This window comes from Antennarius striatus, chromosome 23 (genome assembly GCF_040054535.1).
Source record: "Antennarius striatus isolate MH-2024 chromosome 23, ASM4005453v1, whole genome shotgun sequence".
Classification (NCBI taxonomy): Eukaryota; Metazoa; Chordata; class Actinopteri; order Lophiiformes; family Antennariidae; genus Antennarius; species Antennarius striatus.
In genome coordinates this window covers 6,297,006-6,320,000 of record NC_090798.1, presented here as the reverse complement: position 1 = coordinate 6,320,000, position 22,995 = coordinate 6,297,006, and the positions used below count along the sequence as shown (strand labels likewise).

General features: G+C 40.6%; 5 protein-coding genes across 7 annotated transcripts; 2 read left to right on the top strand and 3 right to left on the bottom strand.

The window, feature by feature from the left end:
• The first annotated feature begins 890 nt into the window (after nucleotides 1–890).
• grpel1 (GrpE-like 1, mitochondrial) lies at nucleotides 891–3,783 on the top strand. The gene is made up of 4 exons (XM_068307971.1): nucleotides 891–1,024; nucleotides 1,474–1,621; nucleotides 1,961–2,042; nucleotides 2,735–3,783. Exons 1-4 carry the CDS (start codon nucleotides 957–959, stop codon nucleotides 3,079–3,081), a joined length of 645 nt encoding a protein of 214 aa, XP_068164072.1. The 5' UTR covers nucleotides 891–956; the 3' UTR covers nucleotides 3,082–3,783.
• A 515-nt stretch (nucleotides 3,784–4,298) lies between these two features.
• tada2b (transcriptional adaptor 2B) lies at nucleotides 4,299–8,606 on the bottom strand. Its single transcript, XM_068307968.1, has 2 exons — nucleotides 8,337–8,606; nucleotides 4,299–7,627 (listed from the first exon to the last, which is right to left on the bottom strand). Exons 1-2 carry the CDS (start codon nucleotides 8,604–8,606, stop codon nucleotides 6,416–6,418), a joined length of 1,482 nt encoding a protein of 493 aa, XP_068164069.1. The 3' UTR covers nucleotides 4,299–6,415.
• A 230-nt stretch (nucleotides 8,607–8,836) lies between these two features.
• On the top strand, nucleotides 8,837–10,734 carry cfap184 (cilia and flagella associated protein 184). The gene is made up of 3 exons (XM_068307969.1): nucleotides 8,837–9,610; nucleotides 10,001–10,348; nucleotides 10,432–10,734. The coding sequence occupies exons 1-3, from the start codon at nucleotides 8,852–8,854 to the stop codon at nucleotides 10,732–10,734; spliced, it is 1,410 nt and encodes a 469-aa protein (XP_068164070.1). The 5' UTR covers nucleotides 8,837–8,851.
• A 40-nt stretch (nucleotides 10,735–10,774) lies between these two features.
• Nucleotides 10,775–19,473, bottom strand: LOC137590385 (uncharacterized). The gene is made up of 12 exons (XM_068307970.1): nucleotides 18,796–19,473; nucleotides 17,783–17,968; nucleotides 17,520–17,628; nucleotides 17,167–17,241; nucleotides 16,350–16,414; nucleotides 16,139–16,247; nucleotides 15,849–15,952; nucleotides 15,579–15,696; nucleotides 15,138–15,206; nucleotides 12,901–13,124; nucleotides 11,359–11,485; nucleotides 10,775–11,198 (listed from the first exon to the last, which is right to left on the bottom strand). The coding sequence occupies exons 1-12, from the start codon at nucleotides 18,857–18,859 to the stop codon at nucleotides 11,105–11,107; spliced, it is 1,344 nt and encodes a 447-aa protein (XP_068164071.1). The 5' UTR covers nucleotides 18,860–19,473; the 3' UTR covers nucleotides 10,775–11,104.
• Nucleotides 19,474–19,752: 279 nt separating this feature from the next.
• LOC137590795 (uncharacterized) lies at nucleotides 19,753–22,362 on the bottom strand. Of its 3 annotated transcripts, none has more exons than XM_068308582.1 (6): nucleotides 22,241–22,362; nucleotides 21,734–21,874; nucleotides 21,529–21,589; nucleotides 20,708–20,868; nucleotides 20,168–20,294; nucleotides 19,753–20,089 (listed from the first exon to the last, which is right to left on the bottom strand). In XM_068308582.1, exons 2-6 carry the CDS (start codon nucleotides 21,846–21,848, stop codon nucleotides 20,002–20,004), a joined length of 552 nt encoding a protein of 183 aa, XP_068164683.1. In that variant the 5' UTR covers nucleotides 21,849–21,874; nucleotides 22,241–22,362; the 3' UTR covers nucleotides 19,753–20,001. The 3 variants fall into 3 exon arrangements, with proteins under 3 accessions (XP_068164683.1, XP_068164684.1, XP_068164682.1); XM_068308583.1 differs by lacking the exon at nucleotides 22,241–22,362 and adding an exon at nucleotides 21,899–22,223 and having other exon boundaries at nucleotides 21,734–21,821; XM_068308581.1 differs by lacking the exon at nucleotides 22,241–22,362 and adding an exon at nucleotides 21,992–22,223.
• Nucleotides 22,363–22,995: the final 633 nt, after the last annotated feature.

Genomic DNA, 22,995 nt, shown 5'->3' with positions numbered 1-22,995 from the left:
CACTCTTTTTACCTCCAACACATTCCTATCAAACTCCTCCTTGAAGATAACTCCTACTCCATTTCTTTTCCTTTCTACACCATGATAGAACAACTTGAACCCTGCTCCTAAACTTCAAGCCTTGCTACCTTTCCACCTGGTCTCCTGGACACACTTTATGTCTACCTTCCTCCTCTGCATCATGTCAACCAACTCTCTACTCTTTCCTGTCATAGTTCCAACATTCAACATCCCTACTCTCAGGTCGTTCTGTGTTAAGTTGTCACAATTATACATTAAAATTTCTAGAAAACTGATAAAAGAACATACCATGTTACTGTACAATAAATACAAACAAAACATATTAAAGTCCATACGTATAGTTCGAATATCTACCCTTAAGTGTCACACATTATTCAATTCAATTCAGATTAATTTACAGTAAGATTTAGCTCCTTACAATTTGATAAATTTTCACATCCTACAACAACAGCCAGAGTCAGCTGTTGATGCTGCAAAGCAAACAGAATCTGAAAAAGTTATGAACAGATTTGGATGGAGTTTCTTTGGGCCTCCTGGCAAATGGGTGGAAGAAATCAACAAGTTATGGCCCAATTTTTTTTTGTGTTCATTTTATATAATCTAATTTAAGAGAAATCTGACAAGAGAAAATTAAAACTTGAAAATTTCAAATAATGATCTTCTGCCGGTAAAACAGTGTAAAGCAGTGTAAATCGTGATGGTTAACCTTCACGTCCTGTAACAGTCCTCATTTCACCAGTCACCTTTAACCTCAACCTCAACCAAACTTCAAATGTGTTGCGAAACTAATAAACAACTGTGATTGGTTATATTATAAGGCGGGTCATAGTTCCAGATTCTGATTGGTGTAAATCTCACTCTGCCGCCATCATGGGTGAGTGTCCCTTCAGCGTGGACGCACGGAGGTCTAGCTGCGGAGTTGTGGACTGTAGAAAATGGCGAGCTGGTGCGTCCGAGCGGTGAGACAGAGCTACTCCCTGGTAGCGTCCCATACTTTAATAAGGTAACAGATTTGATTGTTGATTTAATTCACCGACATTCATGTTGACAGGATGAACAATTCGTGTTATCTGGTGGTGCTATCGTAGTAGCCAGCTAGCAACATTAGCTTTCGTAACCGACCATGAAAACCTTAAAGTTGACCTTTACGTGAATAATACAAATGACCTTATGAGACGTTTCTGTTTCAGATAAAACGACAAAAAAAACACAACTATTAAGCCTAACCAGCGTGTTTTTGTGTGTGTCATTTTTAGCATGTTGCTAGAAACAGCATGACGACATATTGTGACAATCAGAAGTGATCGAGGAAAACTTGGATGGCGTTTCCGTTAACATTCTGAGCTAGTGTTCCTTCTGTCAAGTGGATTTTGACGTTGTGTTAGTGAAACTGTATTCAGATGTGCCTGAAATGAGCATCCGATTCTGTTTCTTGTGCCCTGCTCAATTTAGAGCATCTCCAAGATTGTTGTGTACTGCCACCCAGCAGAAGAACGGCCACGGGTCTGAGGAGGAGGCGGAGAAGCCTGAGCAGAAGTCAGCAGAGAAAGTTCTGGTGGAGGAGAAGAGCCAGCTGGAGGAGCAGCTCAAGGACATGACGGTAAGCATCAGTCAGGGTCACTGCCAGTGGACAAGCTGCAGTGCTATTTTTTTTTTTTTTTAATTTTATCTGCTGTTCTGAAAAAGACATTTTATTCCCAGCAAGTCATGAAGATTGTTGTTTAACCTGTTGACAAAGTTGAACCTTTGTAAAGTGAGGCTTCCACATGGTTCAAATGAATGATTCCAGGATGACGTCTTAAATACCGTGACTTATGTTTGCAAGAGTGTAAGTTAATCAGCTTAATAGTTTTTTGTTTTTTAAAAAAAATAAAAGTACTCAAAGTTGTAAGCTCGGCTTAATGTGTTTCTTTGGTTATTGTTTCTGCCATTTTCACAGGACAAGTACAAGCGGGCCTTGGCAGACACAGAGAACCTCAGGACGAGGAGTCAAAAGATGGTAGACGATGCTAAATTATATGGTAATAACCCGTTCATCGTGTCAGCAGGATCCACATAACATGCACTCCAATTCTTCGGGCGCTCCACGAAGGGGCTGCCCGCCACTGTACCCTCCATTGCATGCTTACAGGCCCCCCTGTATGTGGTTGTGTGTATTACAGAGACCTATACACACTAATATGCATGCGTGTCACTAACACACTAGAGTGTGCATTCTTAATTGCCCTTCGGGTATTATAACAGTATATAAAATTAATAAGATAATAATGTGTCTCCCCCAACAGGACTACTTTAGATGAACATTCTACACTTCTATCTTCCAGCCCCTAGATGTCACCAGAGAGCTCAAATTTTCAGATTGTCAATATAATTGTGGAGAGGTCAATTTGGTCTTATTTTGATATTTATTCACAAACTACTTAAATCTGATCACATCACTTTTCCTCTCATTATTCTTCTCTTCTCACCATAACTATCTCACAATTTAAAAAACAAACGTAATGAAAGATAATAATAAAAGTAACTACATAAACACTTTGAGTATGGCCTATAATGTGATTAATTTACTCATTATTATGTCATCCATAAGGATGGGCAAAGCAAGGGGAGCCTTATATTTTGTGGCCTGATAAGCGAGGGCTGATTTGGACCTGTTGTGAATATTTATCAAGTGAAGTTAGAGCGTTAAATCATGTTCTGACTTTACCACCAGGGATCCAGGGCTTCTGTAAAGACCTGCTGGAGGTGGCCGACATCTTGGAGAAGGCCACAGAAAGCGTGCCCAAGGAGGAGGTGTCAAGCGAGAACCCTCACCTCAAGAACCTGTACGACGGCCTGGTGATGACCGAGGTCCAGATCCAGAAGGTGTTCACGAAGCACGGTCTGGTCAGGCTCAACCCCCACGGCCAGAAGTTTGATCCCTATGAGCATGAAGCCCTCTTCCATGCCCCCGTGGAGGGCAAGGAGCCTGGCAGCGTTGCCGTAGTAACCAAAGTTGGCTACAAGCTTCATGGTCGCACCCTTAGGCCAGCGTTAGTAGGTGTGGCCAAAGCTTCGTAGAAATGAACGCTTGTGACCAAGTGGGATTAGACGTCTAGGCAATAGTTGACTTGAGGTACAGCAGACTGGTCATGGCACAGTCCCACTCTTATCCAATGTGTTCTCACACTGCCCCCCCCCTCCCCCACCCTGAGGTGCCTCCCACAGAAGAGGGGCTAACTGAACTTTGTGTTCGGACAGAATCCATCAGTATTTAAGGGATTCCTGTCTTTGTCTGACACGGGACAGTGTTGAGGACGTTTCAGTCTGTCATCAGTAAAGTGAATCCTCTCAGTCAAGCATTGTCAAATTGTTTTCATATCTTCACTGGAAGTAAGGGAGGCCAAATCTGATGTTTCTGTTTAAGAGATCTCTGAAAAACCCACTCTTATTGGCGAGATGCAAAGACCCATCCACAGTTGGATTGAAGCTGATTGAGCTTCTGGTATCATTCCACATTTATGTACTCTTGAACTTAAAGCTTCAGTTATTATTTGGAACTCGAAGTGTACTGTGTGCATCAAGTAAAGAATAGCTGAGGATCTGAATAAAGGGCAGGGCTGTTCCCACAGCTTCTATGGTAAAAAATCACTGATGTTCATTTTGATGTGATCAAGCTTCTGTAAGCCGGCCTCAGTTACTGGAACATCTTTGAACCATTAGAATTATAGTTTGGACTAGTGTCCATACTGTCACAGCGTCAGAATAAACGTCTCCTTTCCAGTGTTGTCTTTTAGTTGTATTGTGTTTGTAACTCTTGATAATCTGATTTTACTAAGAATATCTGCTCTAATTGACAAAGATGATCTTTTTTGACAGATTTTAGTGGCAATAAGAAATTCAAAGACTAAAGGTTTATCCTTAAAAATGCCACAGTCTCCCCATCCTGAAAATTTTAATTACGGTATTCTCATTGGTCCCTGTTAGACTTTTTTTCCTTTAAATTTTGAGTAGATTTGTAGTTCAGAATTTCATTATGATTATTGTTAGGTGTACACGTGAAAAAAATGTACTTAAAATTGTGAAAAGGCAGATGAACCTTAACAATACTGCAACTGTTAACTTAGCGACCCCTACTGGTGGTGAGCTGCATAACGCCAGCAGAAAAACATCGTTCATTTTATTTCATTTAATGTAATATATTTCTCACCACATTAAAAAAGTTTGAGTCTGTGGTGGAAGATACAGGATTTAATGTTTATTTGACACTGCACATCCTGAAGGCATAGAGATAAAACACTGAACCCTGCCTTGAGAAGCATGACATTTTTCCACTCGAGGTTTGATATTTGCTTGCTTTGCTAAACTATAGTTTAAAATGAATGAAATCATCGCACTTCATTAACACGCTGTTATGCTGCAGGCTTAAGTAACAGGTGTAAATTTGTGAATTTTGAGCTAATTGTTCACACATTTCAAGTTGCACAAGTTCAAAAAAATGAAGCGGCAGAGTTTGGTTTCTACACTTTTAATAGATCCCCACTCGTGCGTACCAACAAAGTAACAGAAATAAACAGCTCCTGAAAACTCCACAGCATCATCATGAAACGCACAGCTTCAGAAAATGCTTCTTTATAATCACATTTTTTTTATTAGGAAAACTATAAAATCTTAATGACACAAAATACTGTACATTTCACAGGTCAGTAAATATATTTTTTTTTCTCCTTATTTTACAAAATTATTTACATTTCACGAAATGAAGTAAACAAACCTCCCATTTACAAAAATATTCCCCAAGCAGGAAAAGAAAAACAAGTTGACAGATTTTTTTTCTTTGAGGATTCCGAACATCTTTCTGGAACTCAGAACACCTGTTTGCACATGCAGATCAAACTCAGGAAAAAAAAAAATCTCAATCGATCGACTTCAGACAACCAAACACCTTCCAGATTGTCAGCTCAACCCTTCGCTGACAAACCCTTCCAAAAACAAACCTGCTCAAGAAAGAGACAGCAAATAATTTAAATCACCATTTTCCACTGCTGATTAATACACACTAGGTGGGTTAGCGATTCTCTACCGGGAGGAAAGTGTGAGGGATGGATCCGACTCACACTACAGCTGGAAGTAACCCAGCTGGTCGATTGTGCCGCCGCCTGCAGCCATAGTGTTTTATTTTAAAATAGCACATCCTAAAAACGATTTTATTCGCATCACCTTTCATGTGACCCAACCTCACATCAGAACATCAAGACAGGTCAGTCCTCTTCCATTCCGCAGGGAAAATAAAAAGGCAAAGCTCCACTTTTAAGGCGACGCCAGGCCCCGGAGAAGAAGAGATGACACTGACTGATTTATAATAGTCTGGACTGGTCTTTGGTTTTAGGAGTGTTGAAACCCAAAGACATAAAATTAAAAGCAACGTTCGTTTGAGCTGGAAATAAATAGTTGGAATATTCACATACACACACACACACACACACACAGATGGTAAACAAAATCTTGGCAATGTAGCCTGAGTAATGCCCTTATACATTCAGCTTCTTTTCCTGCATTGTTCCACGTGGCCATACAAAGGCGGGGTGCATGCCAACACTTTTATATTAGACGAGTTCAGCTTAAAAAAAAAAAAAAATTGGGGGAATATTTTTTCCAAAAATAAAGCAGTGCTGCTGGAGGCTGGGTTCACAAGCTGCCTGGAGCCATTTCAAACCTATTTGTTTCTCATTTGTAGGTGAACTGCTCCTTTACAGGTGATTTCTTCACCGCTTTGACTTCAGGGGACACGAACATGTAAAGAAAATACAAATTAGATCCAGGCTGATGTAGGATTTTACAGGTCAATACTGATAAGGTTCTGGGGTTTATGTCATTCCACAGTCGGTTAGGAGCTGAAACCAGTCTGCTTTCACAGTAATCAGAGAGACTGACGTTTCTCGGATGTTTGGACTGTTGGATCAGCCCGATGCTAATTTCCAGTTCTACTGAGACGTAACTGTAGTAAAGGCAGAACAAATGCTCACCTACAAACACCACAGTCATCACTTCTGCCACCCATCAGTGCTGAACACTGACCACTTTCTCCGCCTCACTTCCTCTACCATTTCTCCACGGGTCTCTTCAATGATCCTTCTACACTTAATATCTCAGCATCTGTGTGGTATTTGTTAGCGTCGCAGCGTCATCATGAATGAACAACATCAACACTAAGAAGTCATAGGGATGTTTCTGTCCTTGTTCCTTTCAAAAATGAGAAAAATACAGCCAGATTTTGTTTGAAGCCCTGCTATGAAAAGTCTTTTTTTTTCCCCAACTGGGCGATTCAACGTTTTTGCAATGTACAAAGTCACAAAGCAAACTTTGAAAACTGCTTTGTCCTGCCTAGCACCCCAGCCATCTGCATTTGTCCTTGCTAGGAGGCATCCCGGGATATCCAGCCGCTTTCTGTGAGAAAGGTGAGAATACGCTTTTTCAGGACTTTATCCAGGTAACTAGGCAACCGGCTCTTGGCGGGGATGCCCTGTCTTTTCTGCAGGTGATCCTTGATGATGATGGTTTTGACAGTCAGGTAACGCGCAGGGCTGAGGTTCAGAGAGTTACACAGCAGCTTCTCCCTTTCAGACAGGAGCTCAAAGCCCGCCAGGTTCTCCATAGCGGCAAACTCGCCATCTTTTCCCTCTTCTTTGATCCCGACTCCAACTACTAATCCTCCAGCGACACCTCCGCCTCCTCCAGCCCCGCCCCCGAGTCCCATACCGGAGCCGAGCCCGCCCCCGCCTCCGCTGCCCCGTTTGGAGATGACAACACTTTTGTTCTCCTTGCGCTTCTCCCGTTTGTGGCGCGCTGCTTCATATTCCACAGACTCTTCCAGGCGGGTGATTCCATTGCGGCGGTAGCGCTGCAGCTCTCGTACTTTGGCCCTCAGCAAACGCTCTTTATTCATATTGTCAAAAAATTCTTCAAACTCTCGATGAGCCATGAACTGGCAGAGCCCTCGCAGGCGGACCCGCTGCTCCTTCTCTTCCTTGGTGATCTTTCTTTTGGGTGTAGTTGGGACAGGCCCCGATCCTGCAGTCGTCGTGGAACCCGATCCAACGGCACCACCGCCAGCTCCTGCCCCACCCGCACCACCGGCGATGCCCGTGACTCCCAGAGCGCCTGGTTTGTCCTTTTCCTTGTCTTTTTTGTCTCGGCCCAAGAACGAAGGCACCAGGTTGTAGTCTCGGGCGATGTTCTTACGTCTCTGCCGCTCTCGGAGTTTACGTACATACATGTCCACGTGGGCGCGTTTCATTTCTATTTCTACATCCTCATCGTCGTAATTCACCGACAATCCGCTAATGAGCTTCTCTGCATCGTGGTCATATTCAATCTCATAATCATCACGGAGCGGCATGTATCCCAGCTGCTGCTGTTCAACCAAGCTGATATCCAGGGGAGGGAGAGGAGTGGTGAGGCTGGGCGACAGGGGCCCCCCACTTGGGCAGGTGTGGTCTGTTACCCGGTTGGGAATGCTGTCAGGGATGCAGGCTTTACCCAGGTTTCCATGGATGTACATGGTGACATAGTGCTCCATGACTTCTTGGGGAGTTCGGGACGCTCCGACGTGAGTCGCCATATCCTCCTAAGAGACAAACAGTTAGCAATGAGAATAGAATCCTGAAGAAAAACTTTACATGCAAACATTTATTTAGGAACATCAGTCATTCATTTATTTATGCAACTCGAAACAGTTCTCAACAACATTCTACCCAAACAATATATTATTTTTTTATTGACCTGTAAAAAAAAAAAAAACCGCAAGAATGTATAATAGTTCAACTAAATCGTTTTTATCAAACAAAATTAGAACAAATCTTGTGATTTTCAAAGTGCAAACATCTCACTTTGTCTTCACCTTTATGCAAACATTTAGGTTTTGTGCAGCATTAAAATACTATTACTAAGTAACATTCCACAACATGTGAACTTAAATGATTCTGATTTTTTATTTATCCTCCTGCTGGAGTTTCTATCTAATTCTTATTCTCCATTTGAACATATAAAAGCACTTTATGTGACGCATTACTAACGCTTTTAAACGATGTTGTTGTTAAAAACTATTGTGATACATGAACTACAGGGTTGTTAGCCTGTGTTAGTTAGCTATATGTTAGCTTAGCCGTGTCAAAATTCCTATTTAAGACTGTGCTTCGACTTGAACAGATTAAATTGAAGGTCATAAAGCTCATTAACTACCACCGTAGATGAATTTGTCATTGTTGAAAATTCACAACTGAACTTTTGTCGTGTCTTTTCTGTATAAATTAACATAAGAAAGTTTAAAAAAGTACCCAGTTTCCAAATCCATACTGCTCGATAGCATCGAGCAGCGATTGCTCTTCCCTGCTGGTCCATCCTCCCTCCGCTTCGGGACCCCAGAGAGAAAACCGACCGCCGTCGACCTGCTGGTAACCGTGCCATCTCCGGTGGTTACCAATTTCTGCCCCCGCAGAGAAGCACTCCGGACACAGTTCGATATCGGGACAGTCGGTACAGCGAAGCCGCAGGTTGGTAACATCTGCAAGGCAGTTCACGCAGTACTTCTTCCCCAGGTCGGCCATGTTGCCTGGCTCCTGCTTCTTGTTGTTGGAGGCAGATCTCTGCGCATGCGTACCGCCAGCCTCAACGTGTGACCCCCCCGCACACCCTTCTCATTAATATTAATGAGAATGGATCAGGCCACCTGTGATTGGCTCTCGATCCTAGTTTCCAGGACAACCTAAACAAAACCTTTCATTGAGACCGTAGTGCCCAAGTCATGTAGCTTTAGACAGGTTGAAAAATACTTTATTTCATTTAACTAAAAATGGAAGGAGAGCAAAAAAAGGAACAGAATGAGTTGAGGACTGACCCAGAGAGGGCGATGACAGCAGATTCAGACATTTCTGAAACTCCTGCAAATGGTCATGAAGGTATCACAGCCGAAGCTGTTGCATCAGATTATGATGAAGAAAAACCAAAGACTATAAAAGACACTGTGGATTATTATACTGAAGAAAAAAACATCTGTGAACCAGGTCAGGTCAGTGAGAAAGAGTTCTCTCCGACTGATAATATTACCACAAGTGAGGACTTTTCTGTGGGGATTAATGAAGTCAAATCTCTACCAATGGCCCATGAAGAGAGTGTTGTTTTTGAGATCAACAACACTGATGACAATGGATCTCCCAGATTGAATCTTGAGACGCCAGAGAGAGACAACAGCAGTCCTACCCGGGATGAGAAGTTGGAAACTGAAGAAGAGGAACCCACAGCTGACCATTTAGACAAGCAGGACATGAGCTATGAAGAATACGTGCGACTGGTCCAGGAGCTGCGTGAGGAGAGAGACAAGGCCAGGCAGCACAACGGCCAGCTGCAGATGGAGCTGGAGGAGTACTTCTACAACAGGGCTAAAGACGACACCGAGATGGAAAAGAAGCTGCCCGTGTCAGAGCAGCTGCAGGAGTATGAGAAGCACAAGAACATCCTGACAGAGCTGAAGCAACAGCTCAACGCAGAGTCAGAGAACGTTCAACAGCAGGCAGAGCAGCTGGACTTACAGACCAAAGAGATGCTAGACGAGGTTGGTCTTAGTAATTTTCCTATTTAAAATGTTCAAAATTTCACAAACATTGGGATCAGATATATCAGATGTCACTATGAACATGTAAAACACACATGAAATGTATTCAGCTAAATGGATTAAAGAGAAAAGCAGCAGATCTGGAGCTTCTTCTTCTCTAAATGGCTCAGTGGTCAAAGTCATTAGCTCACAATGATAGCCGTGAAAACCGGTCATAGAGGTTTCACTAATGGACTTTAGACACCCAAACTGATGTAAGCAGAGGTTAACCTGGATATTACATTAATTAATTGACCTGCCATCCTAAGATTCCTGGCACCAAATATGATTTTGTAAATTATTGTGCTCTGAAAAGTGGGCAAAGTTGACTCATCTCGTCTTCATTTTCAGGTGAAAAATCAATGGCAAGCATTTTTGGCGTTGAAGAAGAATTTTGCTGTGCGAGAACTTCGCCGCCACTTGGGTAGAAAAGCTGCTCAGGCCAAAGTGGAATCAGTCCTGGCAGCAGAGCAGCTTCACCAGGATGAACTGACGAAGCTGCGCCTCGAGAACATCAAGCTGAGCGTGAAGATTCACAGTCTGGAAGCAAAATTCTGCAGAGGACAAGAACAGAACAAGGACCCCCTACAACTCCAGTTTGAGCAGCTCCAGGCTCAGAGGTTGGAGCTGAAAAAGAATGCCGAAAAGCAAAATGAAGAATTGTTAAAGATGGAGAAAAAGATCAGCAGTCGTTTGGAGGTAGATTGAAGTTTCCACAAGTTCCGATTGTATCAAAGTGTATCACGTTATAGAGTCAGTGTTTTTTTGTTCTGCTCCACCAGCTCCTGTCAAACATCAAGGAGAAGCTGTTCTGGACTCAAATGGAGGTCCGAGCCAAGCAAAACCAGCTGGCGGAGGTGGAGGCAATGGTGGCCAGGAAGAGGGACCTCCTGACCAGGACGAAGCAGGTATGCAGCAGCATACAGAGAGACAACCTGAGGCTGAAGGAGCAGCATGGACTGCTGGGGAACAGGGTCCTGTTAATGGACTTCGACGACACAGTAGATGCCTCTAAACATCTGGAGGAACAACTGGGAAATCTGAAAGACCAGCAAGCTGAGATCATCTTCACGTGTGGCAGATGAAATAACTCAGAATTATAAAAACAGATTCTGATGATTTTTTTGTTTCATAATGATGTTTGAGGTGTAGGAGTTGATGAATTACCAAACCACTCGATTGGATGGATGAACATTTTAATGTTTGAAATATCACGTCAAAAATTAACCAAATGAAAGAACTTCCCACCGCCTCAAGTGGCAGGGGACACTGATACTACTCACTGCTATATCGTAGAAGAAATGATTCAATTGTGTATCTTAACATGAGGAATAGCAATAGGCTCACTAAACAAACGTATGCCATCATCACCCCAGCCTCGCTACACTCAACCATTTCATAGTTCCTCCCTGGATGCTACGAAGGTAACTTTAAATATTTTAGCTAAGGGTTCTTTCACTGTCCCTGATTCTCCAGCTTCTTCAGCACATCTTGAAATATCAGCTGCGATGAGTCCGCACAGATTGTATTTCCATTTTTCAGAAGAATGCTGTGAACAGTAAAACAGGTTATAAATACTGTGGAAGGCTTGTTTTTGTGTATCTACTCTTTTATCGCTAGCTAGTTTCAAAAAGATGTGAATCAGCACTGCAGGGTTACAGTATTCTAAAAAAAAAAAGGAGCTGGGGTCACAGTTGTTGGTCACTTACTGAATCAAGACAGGGCACTGCAGCATCAAAGGTATTGAGAGTTCTGTGGATGTAACATCTGTCAGGTCATGCAAGTCCCATGATTGAGTGGTCAAGCATTGAACGCACGCACCGACTCTCCCAGAGTCTATAAAAGAGACAAATGATAACATAACACTTTCATTTGGCACATCACATATACAATTTCTGTCGATGCAGGTTCCGGTTTGTACAGTGGTGCTTCTGATTTTCTCCAGTTCATCAGGACTCCTTAAACTAATCTATAATGTTAATTCTTTGCATGGCATGGTGGCACAGTGGGTAGCACTGTGGCCTCACAGCAAGAATGTTCTAGGTTCATTTCCTTTCTGTTCAGAGATTGTTTGTTCTCCCCATGTCTACGTGGGTTCTCTCCGGGTTCTCCAGTTTCTTCTCACCTACAAAAACATGCAGCTTAGGTGAATTGGTCACAACAAATTATCCATAGGTGTGAGTCTGAGTGTGTTTGTTTTTTCTTTCATGTGGCCTCGCAATGAGCTGGCATTTTATCTGTGGTGTAGCCTGACTTTTGCCCCCTAGCCAGTTGGGATAGGCTCCAGTAGACCCAAGGCCGCAACATAGATAGGTGGCTGTAGAAGAAACGAGAACTAACTAAAATTACGTCTCTGGAAACAAATTACTGTAGTTAGAAAATGTCTAGTGAGTTTAGAATCTGCTTCACATTCTTCTAACTCAGAGGTTCAAGGACATAATTAGGCCACTAGGGGGCAATCAAGATATTTTAGCCTCACTTTTTAGCCTTACTGTGATGTCTGACTTTAGATAAAAGGGATTCACTTCACAAAGAGTCAATTGGCGCAGCACTACTGACAAGAAAGAACACAGACTCATGGTATCCGAACTGGGCTTTGTTGCCTTGCCTCTACTGAAGGCTCAAGATACCGTTTGAGCATCAGACATGATCTGCTGTGGCTTTGTGTTGTTCAATTCTTTCCGGTGGTGCCTCACTGTGGGACTTCAGAACTTCTAATCCATACTTGACGCAGGCATCCATGCGCTCTATTCTGGACCCTTTGGTAGGTCGCTCAGTATATCCTGGCTTACATTTTACACTTTGCTAGCATGCAGTATGTCTCAAAAGCATCTTTTTAAAACCTAAACCTTGGATCCTGTCTGCTTTGGTAGAACCCTGTCTCTACAGATCTGGTTCTTAAGGCCTGTTGTTCTCTTGCTTGCTGCCGCTCCATCAAGTATTTTCCACCCATGGAAGGCCTTCCATGGTAGAACCTCTTCTTCCTCATTATCCATTGTCTCTTGATGCCTGAGATATCCTATTAGCAATCAGTTTTGGGGGCATTTTCATCTTCTTGATATATTTTTAGTTAATCTTTGTTTCATCCTTGACTGTGGAATTGACATTCACTAACCTGCAGTCTAAATAAGTAGCTGAAGATGTATCTTCTTTAAAAAGGTAAATGAATGAATGAATGAATGAATGAATGAATGAATGAATGAATGAATGAATGAAATACACAATACTGAAACATCTTGAGCAAAACTCACCCAACACATTGGTTCCCCACACTATTCTGTTTGCGCTTCCACCAGGATAGTGTACGTCCATTGCCAGATGATCATTTTTCTCACCAGACAGACTCTTTTCACCAACCAGGTGTTCTTCTTCAAGTGGATATTCGTGAGGAAAGTGGGGTATCTCGTCATTACTCAGATACCACTCATTATCCGTATCATCCTCACCAGATTCACCATCTGACATGATGTCTGCTCTGTGTATACAAAATTAAAATGAAAAATTACTGTCAGAGACAGCAATGGATGCTTCTCCACAGGTTCACAGTGGGAGCTGTGAGAAGGTTGAGCTACACATATCAGTGTTTTATAATCTGTAGCAATTTACAGGAAACTATTACTGATGCATTTTTTTTCAACACATCTATCACCATCTTGGAAGGGAAGCAGCTAACAGCTGATCATATGAACTGACATTCTTTTCAATTACTGTAACTTTATTTTTGGGATCATATAAATTCTGCCTTGCTTCTTAAAATGACTAATGATGCAAATAGCAGACCGTTGTCTGTAACATTTTAGTCCATTTATAAATAATCCCATTAAAAACAGAAGTGTGATCATTCAAAAAGTCTATCACAGTGCTGATTTGCATGTTTCCAATTTAAATTTTACATTGTAATGCAATATAGCACTTACAAAAGGTTCACAAGCTCAGTGAGAATCCCTGTTAACCTGTGGTTTGAGCAAGATTAAAAAGATAATAATAGGAAAGAAAATTTCCTATAATTCTTTTTGACAACGTTTTTCAAAAGTCCTCGTCCCTTTTTCAACACAAATTGCCGTAGATGTCAAAATAAAGATCAAATGAGACTGTATTTTTGTGGAGTGGTTAAATAAAATGTTTTAAAAAATTGAGAGTTGAGTATTAACACGAGCTAGGAAGATGTGCCGGCGTAGAGTAAAAGTCTCCTGCCTCACGCCTGTGCGGGGGAATGATGAGACCTAGAGTAGATTATCAGCTATGAACCGCTGGCTGACGCCTTACTGTAGGGAACCGGGTTTATGCTTTGTAGATAACTGGCCTTCCTTCTGGGGCCACCCAACCTGCTACGGTAGTTGTTAGTGCAGGTGTGGAGTCTAGACTAGGAAACCATCAAAGTTATGGGATAGTTAGTAACAAGGAGACTGTCTCCCATCACCAGTGATAATGTACTGTTCAGTAATCGGGTTATACTGTACAAGACTCTAAACCTGAAATGATCCCGGTTATTTTATCACACCATCGTGTTTATAGGCCAGTACTTCCCAGGATCATTGAGACACAGCATCTAATTAGGATTAATACATGCTCAACTGTTAAACCGCTTAATAATAAAGTTAGTGATACTACCACATTTCAATTCGGCATTTTAAATATTATATCACTGTCATATAAGGCCTTGCTTGTTAAAGTTTTAATTCTTCAGCATTGCCTGGATATGATTGCTTTATGTGAAACATGGCTAAAACCAAATGTCTTCTTACCGTTAAATGAAGCTTCACCACCTGATTTTACATATGCTCATGCCGTAAGGGCTGATAAACAGGGTGGGGGTGTTGCTTTAGTTTACGAATCTCTTCTTAACACAACTTCTAATCTAGATATTCATTTTAACTCTTTTGAGGCTCTTGTTTTAAACCCATCGCCTACAGCTGTAAACAGCAGGCTTCATCTTGCAGTAGTATGTAGACCGCCTGGTTTATACACTACAGATCTAATTACTCATTCTGATGAGATTATAGTGACTGGTGATTTTAACATTCATTTAAATAAGGCTAGTGATCCTTTGTGTAAAGCATGTTTGGTTTCACTCAGTGGGTACATGAAGCAACTCATTTCAGTGGTATTACCTTAGACCTGATTCTATCGCGTGGTATAAATGTTACTGCTGTGACTGTCTCTCCTCTTACGTCAGTGATGTTTGACCATTTTTTAAATTACTTTTAAAGTAACCTCTATTCGTCCACATAGCATGACTCCTGACGGAGACTTCCCGCCATATTGGTAGTCAAACCTAGTGAGCTTTTAACTGAGGTATTGGATCCTTTTACTGTACCGACATGATCAGTTGAAAACAACACTAGTGACCTAAACTAGGTCACTAGTAGAAAGTAGCAGAAATGAAAGGGTCTAGCTGAACCATGATGTCAAGCTGCATGAATAATTACAGTAAATTAAAGCACGCAGGACAATCCTAACAGTACGAGGGCTCCATATATTTACTCACAGAATCACAAGAAATTCAGAGAAGACTCTTCCAGTCGTACACACCTCGCTGCCATCCACATGTGTCTCACTGGAAAACAAGGGTTCGATTCACTTTACGGTTTATGTAGTACGACGCAATTACACACAACTTTTGAACTGGGCAAAAATGTTGGATTAGTGTGGTGGTTCTGTGTCATGTCCGCACGTTCTGTCTTTGGCCGAATGAAACACATTTTAAATAAATCAGACTGGAGTTACATGAAGACGATGGAGAAAAATGAGGACATATGAAGAAAACAGAGTTCACTCTGTTATATTTAACCCATTTACAGGAAGCCTGCAGATTATATGTCACGACTATTTGATGAACCGGTGTGATACTGATGATACTGTGATGATGCAGCACACACTTCACTGTGATCATACACATTCAGAGTGATGTTGGATGAGGCTGACTTACATGAACTCGATGAAGCGACATGTTTCACTAGGAAACCAAATCTTAATGCTTTTTTTTTGTAAGACATCATCTTCCTGTCCCCACACCATGTGTGAGCAGCGACATTCATCACTCTGGACTTGAAGGAAATAAATGATGCCTTGTCACAATCTTGACAGATGTAATATAATGATCGATCAATTCTGCTGATTGGCAGGCATCAGCTATTTTCTAAGTAACATTTCTGATGGAATAAATATGATGCAAACAGAAGGAAAAAGTTTCACATACAGTTTTTTGGTATCACTGGAAACAACTTTGTTCTCTTTATCAAATTTTTCACATTTCCTTGGTCTGATTCGAAACAGTGGTCCATTGCATCCTCCATTCTGACACTGTAAGCCAATGGACAAACATAAAAATCATTGTTTTATTTTCTAGTGTAGTGTTTGAAGCAAATTGTTCATGTATTCATGGATCTTCTTCTTTGTCAACATTGGATTCTGTCAATTCTTGCATGCAGAGTTTAAGATTTAAATGATTTACACACATTTAGAGCAAGCGTGCATAAAGATCCTTACTTAAACACAGGAGGACAACCAAATGTATACTCCACTGTAATGAACTGTATAACCTTTTGGTTAATGTCACTCAAGTTCACCGTGACGTTGCAGGATTCACAAACATGACCTGTAAAACCACGTAATATTGGTTGTCATGTCATGGTTGTCATGGTATTAGTCATTAAATTGCATAAACCCCCCCCCCCTCACCCAAGGTTTGGATACTCACTTGTGGTCGGATCAGTGGGAGTGGGAGTAGTGGAAACAGTCATCATACTGCGTGGGAAGTTCTGACTATTAACAAGAGAAGGTTATCAATGAGGTGTGCTTACACCAGAATTTAATGAATTCGATTTTTGAATGTGTTTCGTCTCGGGATCATTGGGTTGTTAGTAAACCCAGTGAAGGAAGTAAAGAACTGTGAACAATTTTCTGAGAAAGAAAGCACACATATACACACACGCAAGTTCCTACAGATAAAGCATGTAGAGGAGATTTAAACTGGGATGATTGAACATACATCTAAATATGTGACGGCAGTGGCTCAGTGTCAGATAACCTCCGGAGCACTGCCGAGGCGCCCTTGAGCAAGGCGCCTTCCCCCTCACAAGCTACTGAATTGGGTGCACCAAGAAGGAGCTGCCCTCCACTCTACCTCCCATTGCATGCTTACAGGCCTCCCTGTGTGTGGTTTTGTGTATTACAGGGACCTGTACACACTAATATGCATGTGTATGACTGACTAACATACTAGAGTGTGCATTCTTCATTTCCCTTCGGGGATTATAACAGTATATAGATTTAAAAAAATAAAATGAAATAAAGATATCTCAACTCATTCAAATTTTTAAAAAAAAGACATCAGGTGGTCTGTGTGATGCATTTCTAGCCTGGAGATGAGTCAGACATGGGTATTTCTACCTTACTGCATCACATGTCCAATGCCATGACCTCACTGTGGCGATTTCCATTCAGTGGTATGTGGTTTAAGTGATGATGGGTGCAGGTGGAAGTTTAACAAACAATCAAATCAGACTAACACTTACCTCTGGAAATATTCATAGACATCTGTAAAGCTGGCTGTGACTGTACAAATGGTGCTGCCGTTGTTTAATGTCGCACTGAAAGATGAGGGTTAGGACCAAATACGTTTAGTTCACATTAAGAGCATTAAAATAAATCACATCTATGTTCATTATCTTGTTTTAGCATCTTGTTATTTATTCCCAAACAAAAACAGCTGAGGCTGATGGAAATATGGTGGGCATACAGACTCTGGACCCAGCTGTTGGTTGTTAATCTACCGTATTAAATATCTTGCTTAACTTTACAAGATTACACACACACACACACACACACACACACACACACACAGAGAGAGAGAGAAGCTAACACTTACAAGAATTCCAACATGTTGCAAGATTCACTAGGAGACTGTGTCTTAAAGGACCTTAAAAGTCCATGGATTTCATTCAGGGATGTCTTCTCTTTATTTCGGCACTTACAGCCTGAAATGTGTGAATGTGCAAGAACAAATGAATAATTAATTTTCTTCTCGATAAATAAAGAAGCAAGTATGCAAGTGTGTGTGTGTGTGTGTGCGTGCGTGCGTGCGTGCGTGCGTGTGTGTGTGTGTGTATGGAGGGGTAAGGGTTCCACCACCATTCATGTAATTAAGAGGCGGAATGATGGGCTCTGTTTTTGACTCGTGGGTTGGAACTTGGGTTGGATGAGATGGTCGGTCAAGAGATTCAGAGCTGGTCCAATGAGACTCATCCTTTACACGCAGGCAGAACTCGCCAAAGCGTGTAGAACTGTCTGAGTCAGATGGAGAGAGCTTCCTGCCATCTATGAAGAAAAGATAACATCCTGTCAGGTGACGGAGCAAATATTTTGAACTGAAACATTTACAAAAAGAATTCTGATCCTGTTTTAAGAGCTAAAAAAAAAAAAGCAGAAAGTCAATCAATTTTAGAGTCATTGTGAATTTGTATTTAGTGTGTTAGGGTTAGTTTTTTTAATTGAGGTGCATGAATGCAGTAATCTTCCTGAATAAAGCAAAAGTGTTAAAATTTTGAAGAAACGCGTGAATAACGCGGACAAAAATGGTTGTGGTGCACATCTTCAAAAATGTTTTTAACTACATTACAATAGTTCATAATTATTAAACAAACTAATCTTTTGTATGCAGTTCATGTAATTTTTCACCTACTTTTTCTGTTCTTTCCTGTAATTGAGGTCAGATTTGTCACTAGCTGATAATGGTAGCAATAACAGGCTTGTAAAGAACCATAATACTTTCATCTGATCCGATTCTTAGTAGAAATGAAGTCTGCTGACAAACTGCTGTAGGACCTGAATGTTGTGTTGATTTACTAATGAGTAAATGTCTGTGGTAAATAAAATGTAGCTTAAATACAGGTACGCTGTCAGCCAGCTAAATTATGTTTCTTCTCATCTGTATTTTTGGACAGTGTAAACTGGACTTCATTAATTTCAATTGATCAGACACAGATTTTTGCGTAATACTAATTAAAAAGTTAAATAATTGTGGATTAATGATTTATAAATAATACTATTGCTCATTACATCAACATTATAGATCAGAATGAACAAGAATCAAAGATCCATGTCCATTTCTACCCAAAGGATTCCAATCGATCACACTGTCTCACCTTCTTCAGTCGATCGGAGCAGAAGAGCCAACAGAAGCAGTTTACTGATAATGAAGAGGTCCATCTTGGATCTGGAACAAACTACCAGCTACCCTTCAGTCAGGCTGAATGAGGGCGTTGAGGGAAGATGCTGCTTTTCACATGATGCTCATGATAGGATCAGTTAGCAGCAAAGCAGGAAAGAGAGAGAGATTCAGGAACTGATCATTTATGTTGCAACATCAGTTGATCAAAATTCAAAAGGAAATTAAAATGTTCTTAACTTTCCAACTGTGTTGAAGTGACTGGATTAATTATTATTACACTACATTTTATGATCAGAAGAGACCTGAATGCTGTGCGACATAATTACAGTTCTGCTATTATACTATTAAAAACATTGTTTTTTTGAATTTTTTTATCTGTGTCAAGAGACATTGCTGTGCTTGACTTGTATGCAACCGATATTATTACATCTTTGATATAAAACAGCAATAGATATTCATTCATAGCATCAACTGTGTGTGATGTGTTTCTTGTCATTTGTTTTGAGCACTTTGTGTTCAATCGGGTCCTCTCTTTGGTAACTGGGAAGATTAAAATAAATAAATGTGTGTTTTGATTAATTGAAAATGAATCAAAGTCTGTACATGAGGTGAAATTAGAGCTGGTCCTTAAATAATGCTAAAATGACAAAATAGTTGGCATTGTGATCAAGCTGTGAATGCCTCGATACACTTTTGATTCAGAAAGTCTTTTGAAAACTAAATCATCAAATCCAGAATGTTTTAGATGATTTTCTTAAGGATGTGAGATAAACTAATAAGAGGCCAGAAGCCACGTTATAGGATTTTCTAAAAAAAAAAATTATTATTATTATTATTTCTACAACATTAACTCAACTATATAAACATTCTCAATTAATAAATGATGATAAAATCAAATCAAGAGAAAGCAAAATTGCAGTAAAGGTGCATTTAGTTTCAAAATGTATTAACTGATTGCACAGATTTCGTGAAGCTGCTTCATCAGCGTACAGAGAGAAAGAGGAAGGAGGGAAATACAGCTTGTGTATTTGTTGCCATCTTGTTTACAGCAAATGTACATCAACATATTTCAGTGTCCAGGTTCAATTTCAGGCTCTTGAGCGCCTCCTGGTTAAATTTAGTTAACTTTAAAATCTTAACTATTAATTCTATGCAGTCCCTGAAAAACCATCAGATGAAATCATTTTTCTGCAGGAACTTCTTTCAGGATCATTCCTCCAAAACGCGAATCTGGACTCACACATCGCTCCACGTTGTTTCTTTTCAAACTGAAAGAGAGAAAGTGTTGGTTACACTAGTGGAACGATGCAGAAAGTGACGTGTCAGAAAGCAGATCCGTTACTCACATGATCTCTGTTCTTTGACAGAAGATACTTGGGGGGTATATCTTGATCTCAGCCTTCAATGAGGGTTTCAGTGTGTACGGTATACTTTTAACACATCTACACCCGCGATACCGGTCATCAGAGGGGTCTGTGGGAAGAAAACTATTCCATCAGCAGGTTTAACCCATCTTAACACCAAAATGTTCATCTGCATACTGATCTGCATACTTCCATCTGCTGTCTTTCACGTGTCTATATCATGCTCTGTAGAACCATTGGATTGATTTCAAGCAATATAATAAAGAATTTTATACACAAACACAGAGACGTAAATGTGTATAAGTCCGCTGGGATAGGCTTCAGCAACCCCCGTGACCCGCGAAAGTGGAGGAAGTGGAATGGAAAATGAATGAATGTTCACTAACTAATTTTTTCATCAAAATATTGATCTGAATCTCAGTTATAAAGATGTTCTGTTTTCTAATGAATACTAAAACATACTTTATTTATCTACATTTTCCCTGTTGCCATGAAACTGTAACACAGATAAAAGACACTCACAGCGAAGATGGACGGGAGCTTTTGAACTGATGAGCGATCTAATGGGAGCCGTTTGTAAATTGCCGGTAGAATAAATCAACTCATGGGGTGTTGTGGAGGCTGGGGCGGGTGCCTTCTCTGCAGGAGGGAGAGTTGGAGTGGCTGAGAACTCATCCATGTGTCTAACAGGTGACAAACACAAAGACTCTGTTTACTGCAGCACAATGAATGAGTTGGTGACCCAATAGAGGAACCAACCACCAGCATCTGAGTCAGACCAGAAAATCCTTCAGTACTCAGCTACTGCACCCCTGATGAAGGAGGTATTTATATTTTCATTGCAAATACTGCATATGTAATGTGTTTTAAAAATGTAAACTATTTTAAACATCTTTAATAATCAAGATTCATCACATTCTGTTATTGTCATGTACAATTTGTTTTATTGACAAATTTATAGATATTTTGGCATTTAGTATATTTTAAACATAACACACATTTTGGGATCAATAATCATCTATCTATCCATTTATCTATCTATCTATCTATCTATCTATCTATCTATCTATCTATCTATCTATCATTTCCATGGTTAAGATGAAAGATGAGTGTGTATGTTGTTCTGAATGGAAAAACCATTGTGGGTCTTCTGCTGAAGTCTGTGAATGCTCCATGTTTTACCAACGTATTACTGTTAAAGTTAGAACTTGTTTCTGTTGTTACCACAACAATTTGTCAATTTTCTAAAGATAAGAGCAAAGTTTAACTGTAGTTAGTCTACAGATACTCCTTAGAGATCTGAACTATGACATGAGAATTGTCATATTATCTGAGGTACATACACCGGTCCGGGTCTGTTGTTGCTGAAGGAATGGGTCTCACCCAAAGTCAGGTCACTGTTTGCTGTAGAAAAGCATATAAAACATATAATAACATAAATAATTCCGATCCTGACGTGGATCTGCAACAAATTGCACATTTGTTCTCCATCCCTTTCAAAACACAGAAAAATGTCCAATCATGTAAGCATCTGGGAGACATTCCTACCTTCAGCTGTTGTACTGCTTTTAGTGGTGGAGATGGGGACTGAATGCTGTGTTGTTGTTGTTGTTGTTGTCTTCATGTCAGATGGAAGCTGGATACAAAACTCTCCAATCAGCATGTTGGAGCTTCTCTTCTGCACAGATACTAATAAAAACACAAACTTCTTACCATGACCATCAGGTAAAGGTTCCATTATTGTTCCACACGTTACAGTTAAGAATCATTAATATGAGCTTTTGCAGAAGAATTTTCTTTGGAAACCTGTTGTCCCGAGTGACAAAGGATCTCGGTATAAGAAGAGGATCCACACGACGTTCAGGAGCATCTGGTTTATCCAATGCATGTTTAAACTTTACTCAAACAACAACTGGTTTCAGTCCGCAGGGAACGGAGTGAGATAACACAGACGCCTGTCAGCTTTTATAGATCTGCCTTGGTGTTTTGCGGTGTTTTGCCAGCTTCCAAATTTCAGCGTTTAACCACAAGACCAAGGCTACAAACTCTACTCACAAACTGTCTCTCAGCAGATCAGATATGACGACAACTACAAACTACAGCATCTTCAACTGGATCAGTTCAGGAAGTAAAATATCGTTATCATGAAGTCAGTCTAGAAAAAAAACACTGCAACAACATTTTTGATTTAGCTGCATCCCTTTGAAAGAACTATGTATAAATGATGAGGTTTGACTGAAGGCTGTTCCTCAGGGAAGAGTCGAACCCAGAAAACAGAGTTCACCGTTTTGCATGATGCATAATCTGATGTGACAAATAAAATGTCTTATTCAGTTGCACAAACAAAACTTCGTGTCTACATTTAGTAGTAGAGAGATGTGGCAGAGGAAGGAAGTTGCTGCTGACTTCCAACAGGCCTGAACGTGACTGTGTCGGAAGCCTCGGCGGTAAACCCAGACATGTTGCTGAAGAACAGCACATTATGTTTCTACTGGCCTGTCCGAATCTGTGAAGTCAATATCCAGAGAGTGGACACAGAAAATAAGCAATTCTGATGATTTTCATGCAAGGTTCATCCGTTACTTTTAATTTCTCTTATGCTAGCAGATGCACGGATGTGGCCCAACAAGACCTAAGAGCCCAATCCCAACTTTTCTTTTTAACCTTACCACTCATTTTCAAATGCTCCTCACGTTTTCATTTGCTGCTCAAAGCAGTTACAATAATATATGAAGATGCAAATACATAATCAAATGTGACCTCTAGATGTGTCCTACCACATTGTAAGGTTGTGGATGTTTAACATTTAG